General features: G+C 46.8%; 1 protein-coding gene across 3 annotated transcripts in view; it reads right to left on the bottom strand.

The window, feature by feature from the left end:
- Hm13 (histocompatibility minor 13) overlaps positions 1–12330 on the bottom strand; it is a 43928-nt gene extending 31598 nt beyond the window's left edge. For all 3 annotated transcript variants that reach the window (XM_076851660.1, XM_076851659.1, XM_076851658.1), the window contains exons 1-2: positions 12042–12330; positions 3527–3625 (exon numbers count right to left, since the gene is read on the bottom strand). In XM_076851660.1, the coding sequence (XP_076707775.1) occupies positions 3527–3625; positions 12042–12224 (282 nt within the window). In that variant the 5' untranslated portion in view covers positions 12225–12330. The remainder of the gene's footprint in view (positions 1–3526; positions 3626–12041) is intronic.
- Between the last annotated feature and the right edge of the window lie 321 nt (positions 12331–12651).

The following is a 12651-nucleotide window of genomic DNA, read 5'->3' as shown; positions in this document are numbered from 1 at the left end:
AAGGCAGCGGGGGTTGGCTTTTTTCTTGCTACGGTGGTGTCCCAGGCACAGGGCCCAATGTAGCAGGCACTCAATAAATGCAGAAGGACTGAGCGGCTGAGCAGTCCAGTGCCAGGCAGCATGAGTACTACTGTAGAGGAGGCCCTGGATTAGGCCTCATATGTGGAGATGTTCTGTGCCTCATGCAGTGTTTGTCCAATGTGGGCTCCGAGGAAAAAAGCTTGCTCAGGCCACACTCGTGAGCTAGCTACTTTGACTGTGTGGCTATGGGAATTGAGCACTAAGACGTACTTTGCTTTGTGCTTTGGCTGCCAGAAAGTTAGAGCCACAACTGTGGTCCATTTCTGGCAAGAATACAAGTCTCTAAGCCACAGGGTCTGGGTAATGTCCTCACCCAAGACTTGTTTTTTCCTATTTCAACTTTTTTCTTCACCCCTTTGTTTTTCTCATGCCATTGGATTTTATTTTTATAAGCTGCCTAAAAGCAATTGAGTAAATGAGAGGAGATCAAGTAAATGCTATCATGTTGAGAAATGCTGTTATGTTTTCAAACTTAATATTTTCCTAATGCCTCAACATCCCCACACACAGGCAGTGAACACCCCACCCAGGTAACAGAGGCAGCAGTGTGATAAGGCTGGTCCCTACACAAGTTCCCCTTACTTCCCTCCCCAGACTGTGCCCTCGTGACATTTAAACACACCAATGACAATGATCCCCTCATGCCTGTGTTCTCTGCACTGATTTCCAGTGCAGGCACCTGCCCAGGGGTCCTTCTTCTCACCTGCACAGTTAAATCTGCTCCCTGGGACTTCTTCCCCATGGGTCCCTGTGTGCTATGTGGTGCCTCCTTCTCTAGGGCCTCTGAGTATAATAGATCCTGTACTTCCACTCGCCTCTCTGAGCATTGAGTTCCTTGGCTGTGTTGGAATGATCCTTAAAGACTCTGCAAGGGGGAGTTCCCCATTTATCACACAGTTGGGGAAAAGAGGGAACATTCTAAACCAGGCAGTAATTCCTTCAGAAAGGCATATGAAATGAAAGGATCTACTACACTCACAGATTGGAGAGAGGGAGACTCTTGGGCAAGTGCCTTTATGGGGTCAAGGTAGAGCACACAAACAAAAGACTGGAGGGGATTTCACTGGTATGTCTGAATATCTCGACATCAAGGTCAGGGGGGAGGGCTGGAGTGGGAAGTGGTGACAGAGACCAGCCTTAACTACACCTGGTCACCTGGACAGGATGCTTTGAGCTTGACTATGGGGATGCTGTCATTTTAGGAAAAATTCTAAGAATGTCTAATGCAGTTTCAAATGCCAGTACAGCAACGAGAAGTGGGAGGAAGAAGTGGAATAAGAGCCCTGTGGTAGGTGCTTCTGCTGTTAAACCAACCAGCCAACTAGCTATCAGGTTGAGATTCCTGAGGAGCCTGGTGGCTGCCCTGCCTGCAACTGCCTTTCAGAAATCTCCCCGTGGACACTGCAGAGGCAGGGGGTAGAGGTGGGACTGTGAAAGGGAGCTTCCCGCCCAGAGAGGAGGGTAGGCTGAGCAATGGCAGTCCTGCCTTAAAAAATGGTTCACACCCTCTGCTGTCAGATACTCGTTTTGGAGGGGTCTGGCCTAAGGAAAGAATCCTAAATCCTAAATATATTAGGCGGTCTTGAGTCAAGGGACTTGGTGTCTTCCTACACTGAGCACAACAGAGACTTGAGAAATCTGCCAAAAGCAAAGTCAGAAGCAACAGGCCCGCTGTGCCCAGAGCCACAGAGTTCTCTGAGGCAGAGGGAGAGGAAAGGAAGCAGAGGGAGACACACTGCACAGCTCTACTTACAGCAGCTCGACTCACTCAGACACAAACACACCACACACTAGACACACTAGAGCAGGCACTTCTGGTGGAGACGGAGATGAAGGTGGGAAATGGAGGCGGACATTAGGGGTGAAGTAGGGGAACAAACAAGATGGGGCACCTGAGGGTGGTATGCCGTGAACCAAGGCATTTGATAAGATATTCACCTGAAGTCCAGGAAAAAAAAAGGGGTGGGGGGCGGGGGAAATCAGCAAATAAGCCAATGTTCTTTGGTACATCCTTATTTTTCAGAATAAAAATCAGAATGACATTTTCTGTTTGAAGTGACGGGGGTACTGTAAGTCAACTGTGACGTATCTGCCTGTAGGCAAATTCTGAAACCGTTAAAAACAGTAGTTATGATTGAACAATGAGATAGTGATGCAACAGGAAACAGGCATGAAAAATTAGGCATTTGCTTCATTTACAGAATAGCAAAACCCAAAAACGTGGATGCTACCTAACGTAGTGGACGGCACAGGGAAGCTAGCATGCTTGTAACTGCCAGTAGGAGTGGAAAACTGCTCCTTTGGAGGGCAATTTGGTACTATCTCTCTAATTATAAAACAAGCCTCTGCTTGACCTGGGAATACTGCAGACATACTTGAAGAAAATTTGTGCATGTGCCAAATACTTCATGCCAAAATATGTGCAGGAAGACGTTCATAGCAGCATTACTTTGATATTCTAACAGTGGACACACATCCTCAGGGTATATCATATAACAGAACCACGGGCAGCTTAAAAAGAATCAGGTGGATTGGACTGTGTTGATATAAAAATACTTTCATGGTGAGAGCTGTAGATTTGATAAATATACTAAAAATATTTAAAAAATATAATCCTAGATCTATGCATAACAGAGCCACAATAAACTAATATTGAGGAGAGGATTATGGCTTATTTGTATTTTCTTCCCTTAAGCTGAAATTCTTTTTTTTCTTTAAGGTGCAGAGGATAAAACAAACCTAGGCCTTGGGCATGTTAGGCAAGCACTCTACCAGTGAGTCCACCTCCAGCCCCAGAAAATAATACAATTATATATATATATTTTTTAAAAAAAGTTTCAAGGAGAGTTTGCAGTAACATGAGAAAATGCTCATGATGTTATCAATGTGAGGTGAGAAAAGCAGCTACAGACTGAATACACCACGTGGTCACAGCCATGGAGAACCATGCACGGGAAGAACGCGGAAGGACACACCTCCAAAGGGAAACTGTGACTGTCTCTGGAAGTGGGGTTTTGGATGATTGCTGTTTCCCCCTTTTTACTTTTCTGTGTATTCCAGGTTTGCAACACTGAGCCTGTGTAACTTTTATTGGGAAAATAAACCTCGATAAATTAAAAAAAAAAAAAAGGCGATTAGTATGGTAGAGGTAATGTCAGAGACACAAGCTATACCCCAGCCCAACACATACAGTACAATAAAACCAAATTGGTATCATGAAACAGAACAAAAAAACTACATGGAGAAAAGAAATAGACTGGCAGGAAAGGTCCCAAACATGGACAATAGCTGTCTCTGGGTAGTGGGTCTACACGTAAATCTTTAATTTCTCCCTGCTCTTTATTTTCTAGAATCAAACATGCATGGCTCCTGTGATGAGAAAAATAAAACAAAAGAAAATAAAGTTATTTAAACCAAATGACAACACAGGTGGCAAACAACTTACTTTGAAAAAGAGGTAGAGCCCCAAGAGTGTGCAGCTGGCGATGATGGGGAAGCGGGCGGCATCCCGGCTGGTGATGGTTTCAGGCATGTCCGAAGCATTCTGGAGGAGAGAAGAGAGGCAGCGCTGAGTGGGGCTCTGGTCTGTCTGTCCTCTGTGGCTGGCTGCTGATGGAATTCGGTGTTCCAACAACTCATCTGGTGCCTCAAGGCTTTTGCTTATGCTAGTCCTGCTGCCAGGGAGGCTGCCTGACTCCCCCTGGGCAAGATAATCTGATCCCCTCATTTTCCCGTTGAGGACATCTGGACTGTGATGAAGACCATCCAGAAGAACCCAGGGCATGTGTGGCATGTCTGAGGAGAAGAGCCATGGCAGAGGCAGTTAAAGTATGTGACAACTGAGAAGGGGTAGGGGGTTAGGAGAGAGAGAGAAAAAAAGGAAACGGCCGGGGATACAGCGCTTGCCTAGCATGCAGGAGGCCCTGGGTTCAATCCCCAGCACCACAAAGGTGTAGGGTCGGGGGACACCCAAAAAATGAACCACTGGGAGAACTGAATATGGTTAAAAAACAACAACAACAACAACAAAAAAACCACTATTACATTTATAAACGGCAGATGCTGCTATTGGCAAGAATGTGATGTAGGCAAAGGGACCGTTGAATGATATTTACATGAAAAGAACTGAATGCAATCAAACTGACAGTGGAGTAACAGTGTAACACAGGATTTAAATTAGCTTCATAGAATTAATGCCAAAAGACTTTTCCTCACCGTCCTCAAAGGCCCAGCAAACACTTGCTGCCATGAAGCCCTTCCAGATCCCCCCACTGGGATAAGCCAACCCTCAACTATTTCATATCATAACCACCAAAATCCTAGCAAAGGCAAAACAGACACCCATGCCAAGGTGAAATTCTTTCCATAGCAGCCACAGGCTCGTCACAGTGTTCAATATTCCACTGTTACCGCGTCCATCTCGTGAAGAAGGCACCAGCATTCCTAGGAGAAGGGATACCATTCAGCTGTGGAATCTTGCCAAGAGTTTGGCTCAGTGCTGGCTCTTAAAAACCAACAGGAGGGCTGGGTTTGTGGCTCAGTGGCAGACAGCTTGCTTTGCACATGTGAGGCACTGGGTTCGATCCTCAGCACCACATAAAAATAAGTAAACAAAATAGAGATATTGTGTTCATCTATAACTAAAAAATAAAAAAAAATAAACCACAATAGGAAAAGTTGTGCTGAGAGGGGAGCTACTGGAGGGGGATTCTGGCTTAAGGAGGTTCTTCTGCCCCAAGGTGGAAGACTGCAGAAGGGGAATGAGATGGGAGTACAGGGTAGCAGCCCAGGAAACCATCACTAGGAGAGGTGTGTTGCATCATTGGCTTGAGTACAAACCTATCCAGCCTTTTGGGGAGGGCAATCTGGCAGAATATGTCAAATCAAAATTTGCACATGCGCAAGGAAATAAAAAGATTCACAGACAGGAACTACAAATGACTTTTTAGTCATAGAAAAAAAATTCATTTTTCACTTTTTTCCACCCCCTGAAGTGCTGGGGAATCAAACCTAGGACCATACACATGCTAGGAAAGCTCTCTACCACTGAGCTACATTCCCAGCCCTTCATTCTTGAACTTGAGATTCTCCTGCTTCAGCCTCCAGAGCTGCTGGGGTTACAGGTGTGCATCACTATGCCCAGCTCCCACCTCTCACTCTCAATAAGAGAACCTGAAATTGAAGTACACTAACATTCCATTTTTCCTCATAATGGAAAAAAATCCACACTTTTGGTCTTCTGTAGAGATGACTTGGCAACACATGTCAAAACCAAACCACAAATGCGTGGACCCTTTGATCAAGCAAATATACTTCTGAGAATTTTTTTTTTACAGATGAAACTCTCATACCAGCAAAATGATGCCTATGAAGTACATCCAAGGTATTCCTGGCTGTTAATTGGTTGCTGGTGACTGAAGCAAGTCATCTGCATTCTGTGTACCAGTTAGCTCATCTGTCAAACAGGAGGACACCCTCTTAACTTCAAAAAAGAGCAAAGAGGCTTAAACCAAATGAGATGTGTAATGCCAAAGAGGTGGGCAAACTGTAAAGCACTGTGATCACAGGAGGCTGTGATTACTAGGGAGAGGTGAGTGAGGAGCCCCTTTGCAAACTGCTGTGTGTAGGCTGGGCAGCAGGCCCTCCCCTCTGGAGCCAGGAGCTCTGTGTGAATCACTCTCCAGCAGCTTCGCCAGGAGGTGGGGGTGGGGAGGGTGAGCAATACCATTACCAAGAGGCCCAGTTTCCTTCCTTCCCTCTTTTCTACCAGGCTGGTTTTTTTTTTTTTTTTTTAAATTTCTTTCTTTCCTACTTTTTGGTGGTACTGGGGATTGAGCCCAGGGCTTTACACATGCTAGGCAAGTGTTTCACCAATGAGTTACACTCCAAGCCCTTTTAGTTTTTTTGGGGTACTGGGGATTAAACCCAGGGTTGCTTAATCATTGAGCCACATTCCAGGGTCTTTTTTTATGTTTTATTTTGGGAGAGGGTCTCACCAAGTCCTTAGGGCCTCACTAATTTGCTGAGGCTGGCCTTGAACTTGCAATCCTATTGCCTCAGCCTCCAAAGTTGCTGGGATTACAGACATGTGTCACCACGCCCAGCCCTTTTATTTTATTTTTAGGCAGAATCTCTAGGTTGCCCTGGCTGGCCTTGAACTTGTGGTCCTGCTGCCTCAGCTCCAGAGTAGCTGGGATTACATGCATGAGACACATCATACCTGGCTTAATTTCTGCTTTTTTGGCAGCAGTTTGTGGTGGGACTTGGGCAAATGCCTCAGCCTCTCTGGGCACCTCCACAAATTGAATACGATTCCTGTGTGACAGCAGAGTAGGTACAAAATAAACAAGACAGCTCCTGACCTCGGAGTTCCCAGGAAGACAGGCCAAGACCCTGACAGGTAAATAGTACAGTGACATAAAACAAAACAAACATGTATACTGATGTGTGATGTGATTCATGGCATGAGTGCAAAGTGGTTAAAGGAGGGATGAGGTCAGAAGTCCCACCGGGACTCCAACTGCACTCCTTCCCAGCTGTGGGACCTTGGAAGGTGATTTTTCTCTCTCAGAGCCTCAATTCCTCAGTTGTAAAATGAGTTGTGAGGATTCCCATTTTTGCATAGGAAGTACTTGAGTAATCATTCAAGCTGTATACACTATTTTTTTTAAATGTTTTTTTTTTAGTTGTGGATGGACACAATATCTTTATTTATATATTTTTATGTGTGCTGAGAATTGAACCTAGTGCCTCACTCATGCAAAGCAAGTGCTCTGCCAATGAGCTACAACCCCAGCCCCAAGCTGTATACACTATTCATATCACTTTTATGAATGAGGGAATCATCAGTATACAGGGAAATAAAGGAGTGTCAGTGGTGCCAGAGCAGATGCAGCTTGAAAGCCAGGTACAGAGTCAGGTATGCAGTAGAACTGACTGAGTTGAGGAGTTTGCTTTGTGCACAAGGAAATGAAACACTTATCAAGCAGAGACCTGCATATACAGAGGCCCAGGGCTGGGAAGTACACAGGGCTTTTGTAACTTCACCTATAAACCATTGTTAAGGCTCATCTTCACAGATTCCCTCCAATTCAGCCTGGAGAGGAAGAGGCTTAACGTTATTTGATGACAAACTAAGGTCTCCTCTGTGGGTGACTGTTATAAATATCTCATGCTGCAATGGTGAGTCAGAATGGGAGACATCAAATCTGATCAGCAATATTACTAATAAGGATAACGTTTATTGAGAACTTTCGGTGTGCCAAGCGGTGTTCTCGGTGTTTTACATGACCTCATCCCCACAAAACAGGTACATTTTACAAGTGAGGAAAATTTGCTTAGTGTAACACAGATGGCAGGCAGCAGAGCCAGGATTCAAACTGTGGTGGTCTGTTTCCAGAACCCAGGCTCTTGGCTACCATTTACTAGACAACCTCTCTCTTTCCTATCTGGAAAAGCCTGCTGGGAAGTTGTGATAAGAAGATGCTCAGGAAGCCTGTGACCTTCCTAAGGAACAGAATCCTGAAGGTAAAAATTAGCTAATCCTTTCTGCCCTTTTTTCTTGTGGTACAAAGGATTGAACCCAGGGGTACTCTACCCCTGAGCTACATTCCAGCCCCTTTTAAAGTTTCATTTTGAGACAAGGTCTGGCTAATAATGGGAAATAATAAATATATAAAGATATTAATTTCAGCATGGTTTGTAACAGCCAAAGACTCAAACAACCTAAATGACCACAGGCCTCCTAAGCCAATGTTCTCCAATTTGGGTGTGTATCAGAATCATGGGGGTGGGGGGGAAGCTCTGTTAAAACACCCTCTGTTGGGCCCACCTTGAGTTTCTAATTCTGAATCTTATTTCTCACAAGATCCCAGGTGATGCTGGTGCTGCAGGTCCAGGGACTACCCTTTGAGACCAGTGCTCTAAATAAAATGAGAGGTGCAGGTGGGACACCACAGCTGTTAAAAGAAGAACATGAAACTGGATGTGGTGGTGCATGCCTGCAATCCCAGCAACTTGAGGCTGAGGCAGGATTGTAAATTCAAGGCTAGCCTCAGCAACTCAGCCTCTCAACTCAGATTTGAGACCCTGTCTCAAATAGAAAATAAAAAGGTCTGGGATGTAGCTCAGTGGTAAAGTGTTCCAGGGTTCAATCCCCAGCACAACAACAAAAACAATAATAACAACAACAGCAAAAAAAAAAAAAAAAAAAAAAAAAAAAAAAAAAAAAAAGAACATGACCATAACATACTGACATGATTAGATCTCCAAAATATATTCAGTGAAGAAAGCAAGGTGCAGAAGACTGCACTCATAATATAACAGTTACATAACAAAATGGGGACACATGCTTACTTACTGTACAGTCTCCCTGGAAGGATATTTAAGAAACAGGTGACAGGGGCTGCTTCTGGGGAGGGAAATTGGGCAGCTGGGGTGGAAGGAAACTCATTGTGCACCTCTGGATACCTTCTAAGTTTTGTACCAGGGACAAGCATTATCTGCCCTTTCTAACATGAAAGGATGAGGTAGATCTGATGTAGAAAAATGACTAATATATACTGATAAAGAAAAAAAAAATCAAATTGCAAAGCAATACTTATAATGCCGTTGTTATAAAAATAAACCTACCATGTATATATACACAAGCACATACTTATGTTTGAATATACACAGAGAAAGTTCTTGGAGGTGGGCTGGGGAGGTATCTTAGTGGTAGTGCATGTACTTAGCAAGTAGTACTTACTACTTAGTGGTAGTGCAAGGCCTTAGTTTCCTTCCCCAACACCATAAATAAAAAATAAATAAATAAATAAAAATGCTCTGGAAGGTTACACTCCAAACAGCTAAGTGGGCTACTTCCAAGGAATAGTACTGAGGAGGCTTTTCCATTATGTTTCTGTACTGCTTGAGGTTTTTTTTTTTTTAAACAAGTTTATAGTTATTTATAGTTATTAAATAACTATATGCTTAAACTTATACCAAGTTTAAGCACTGCCTTGGGATTCTGATCCTCAGAAAGGCTATGTTCCCTGGGTATCTTGTCTTGGCATCCATGTCCCTCTTCTGGCCTCAGGTCACACTTTTCATTGTCCCTGCTCTGTCTACTGAATTCTCACCTACTCCTGTAAAGTCAACTGCAGCCTCCCCTAGGAGACACATGAGGGCTCAATCTAGTTGACTCAGCACACACCTGTGCATTACTGGTGACTGAGGTCTGTAAGGAAGGCTCGGCACTCCTGGGACCTGGTTCAGAGCAGATGCCTTGTCCTGTTAGTTGAGGGGCTGCTTTGTTCTACAGGCCAAGGCTGCTGAACCAGCTGCTTGGACAGAATTTGCTCCCCTCAGGAACACAGGTTTTGGAAAGGGGTGTGCACAGCCCTTCTCTGCAAACCCTGCAGTTGCTGGTATTACCGTCACAGACCCTTGTAGGCCACTTCTTCACAGCACTCCTGCATCTCCACCTTCTTCCTGGGATTTCACAGTGTGCCCTGGACACATAGACCCCAGGGCAAGTCTGTCTTTATATGCCCTCTCTTAGGTGACTTTATGATCTAACATGAGTGGAAACCCAAAACTCTTGGGCCCCCCACACTAACTCTTCTCCCTCCTTGCCAAATGACCAAGGAAATGATGCAAGGTGAAAAAGTGACTCTCCCCAGGCCAAAATGCTACTTGTGTGAGACTTTAGAGGCACCTGTATCCAAAGATAGTCCTGATCTGAGACTAGACACGCTTGGTTCTGCCCCTATGTGGTACAGTGATCTTAACAAGTCATTCTTTTGACCCTTGATTTATTTTTCTGTACAGTGGGAATAAAACTAGCTCTATCTGCCACACTGAGGTCTCTAAGTATTGAAGTGGGTAAAGATTTTATAACTTTAGAGCATCCTGGTTATTGGAGGGAGAGGCCATCAGTGAATGGTCAGGCCCCATTTGTAAATTTCATAGTTTTCCAGTCCTGCAGGAGATGTTTCGGAGAGGCAATTAAACAAAAGCACTTTAATCCACACTCTCTGCTCCAGCCACACCAGACCTTGTGCTTCTGTAACTGCTTTGTCTCTTCCAGGCTTCCTACCTCTCACTTTCCTCTGCTAGAATGCCCTCTCCTGGCTGGAATTCTACCTCTCCATCAATGCTTGGGCCTCCCTCCACACAAAGCCTCCATGCCCTGCTCCAGACATGCGTGCACAGCCTTTCTCTTTCTCTGCAAACCCTGCGGTTGCTGGTATGACCGTCACAGACCAAGTTATCCTTCCCTCATCCACACTCCTGAACTCCTTGGTGACACTGCTCTGACCTCCATATCCCTGCAGCATCCCTCCACTGTAGACAATGACAGAAGTTCGGGAAACACTGTTTCCTGGAGGTGTTTTTGGAAGAGACGAGCGATCCCTGTGCAGAAGGTGCTAAGGAGAAGTGTTCAGACTGTCTGGGAGCTACTCAGATCAAGCTGCTCAGCCTCCTGCCACACTGCCTTTTGGGTCCTTTGTCTTGGTCTATTTCTGAACTTCTCTCTGTACCAAGGGTTTGCTAACAGGCCTGGTATTGAGGATAAGGCCACCTGAACTCTGCTTAGCAAAGGCAGAATAGAAAGAAAAACAGGGTCACACTGAGCCTCTCAACCTAAGCCCTAACGGTTCTCCTTTGCATCTGACCAGAGAGAGCCAGTGGTGGGTTCTCTGTTCTTGGGAAAAAAGGCGGCAGCCTTCAGTCACTGCTTAAATTGGGCAGTGTTTTGAGAACCTGAGCAGTTTCAAAAGTGGCAGCTCCTTTGTGGGCCTGCTTCCACTTGGGTCCATCTTCAGGTATGGTGGGGGAGGAGCAGTGGGGATGCTTGTAGATTAAGAGGCTGTTAATGAGGAGAGAGGGTGCCAGGAAGTCAGAAGCCATTGGTTCCAGGGACTAGAGAGGGCTTAATATAGGGAAGAAGTGGGGGTGGGGAGGGTGGGAGAGAGGAAGGAAGGAGGAGGAAAGTGCTAGAGTCCTCTTGGGTATCCAATGGGACAAATATTAAGGAAGGCCAAGGATGGGGACTGGCTCAGTTCCTCAGCAGGTAGGCCCAACTGGATGGAGGGACTGTCTTAGGGGAGACAGGGAGAAAGGATGCTTTGAGGTAGGGTCAGGGGCTGGGTGGGAACAGAGTAAAAGACTGGGTTTTAGCTAAAGACAAATTTGAGTGGTAGTTAGAGGAAGCCAACAAAAGAAGTGGTCTAAGCCTGGTTAAAAAGTAGAGGCACCAAGGTTCCAGGTCTGAAGAGCTGGCTGGAACTGGTTCCAGAAAGTAAAGCAATAGTCTAGATGCTAAATGGAGCTATTTCCTGGGTTCATTTTTTCATGGCAGAGGCTAGGGCCTGATCGGAGAGCTTCATGTAAGTGCCCACATGATGATTTCAGTGAGACAGGAGACAGAGCCTAGATATGGGTCTGGATGCTAGAATTAGCCCTGGGGTGGGTAAGGCAGGGCTCCTGATAGAGGGATGACTAGAGATGGTACCACTCAATTCTCAGGACCATTACTCATTAGGTACAGATTGAGGTTGACCCAGAGCCCTGGATGGGGTGACTATTCCAGCTGGGATGAGTATATGTTGCTGCTGACCAGCGACAGCAGAAGGTGGGGCTGGGCCCAGAGCGAACAATCAGCGCCCGAGCGGCGGTGTGAGGGTCGGCTGACCGTGGCTGCCGCATGATGCAGACAGAGAGGGATGTGTCAGGATCTAAGCAGGGGGAGAAATCAGCTCCCCTCTGAGGAAGGTTGGGTAGAGGGTCGGTGCCCAGATCCGAGGACGCCGCCAAAGGCCAGCCCCGGAATGTGGGCGCGGGTGGAGGGGACGGTGGTGATAAATCCTGGGGCCGGTTAGTGACCCCGGCGAGGAGTTCCTCCAAGAAAGGGTCGGATGGGAAGGGTCCATGCCGGCCATGAGGGTGGGAAGGCCCGGATTAGCTGCCAAACCTACCTTGCCGCGGGCACAGCGCACCGAGCGCAGGGCGCCGAAGAAGATGGGCAGCAGCGCCATGAGCAGGAGGCTGCCGTAGGCCAGCGCGATGCCCTCGGGCGTGGAGGGCGGCCGCGTTGTGCCGTTGGCCGGGCCGCCTGACTCGGCGCTGCCGTTGTGCGGGTCGCTGAGGGCCGAGTCCATGGCGAGGCTGCGCTCGGGCTCTCACTCCAGCTCCGGCCGCTGCAGCAGGAACGCAGACGGAGGGACGGCGCTGCGGGGAAAGCCACGTTCCCCTAAAGAAACAGGAAGTGACGTGCCCCCCTCGCCGTTCGGCGCCGCGCGCGCGCCCCGACGCCCACGCGCGCGCGCCCTCGTCTCCCCGCCCGCTCGCCCTCTAGCGGCGGCGGCCGGCGCAGAGGCCAGTTGCTGAGCAACCTGCTGGCGGCGGGGAAGGGAACGCTGGACCACTGCAGTCCTCGTCTATCCTGAGAGAGGTCTGAGCACTCATTTCCTAGTTCCAGTGGATTTCTTCAATCCCACACTGTTCTGTTCTCCACAAACCTTCGTCTCCAACTAAGAAACTTGTTTATTTATGTGTGCATTCATCCAATATTCCGTTGTTTATTCA

Source organism: Callospermophilus lateralis, chromosome 3, assembly GCF_048772815.1.
Source record: "Callospermophilus lateralis isolate mCalLat2 chromosome 3, mCalLat2.hap1, whole genome shotgun sequence".
Classification (NCBI taxonomy): Eukaryota; Metazoa; Chordata; class Mammalia; order Rodentia; family Sciuridae; genus Callospermophilus; species Callospermophilus lateralis.
The sequence above is the reverse complement of the archived record's forward strand: the minus strand, read 5'-3'. Positions and strand labels throughout refer to the sequence as shown.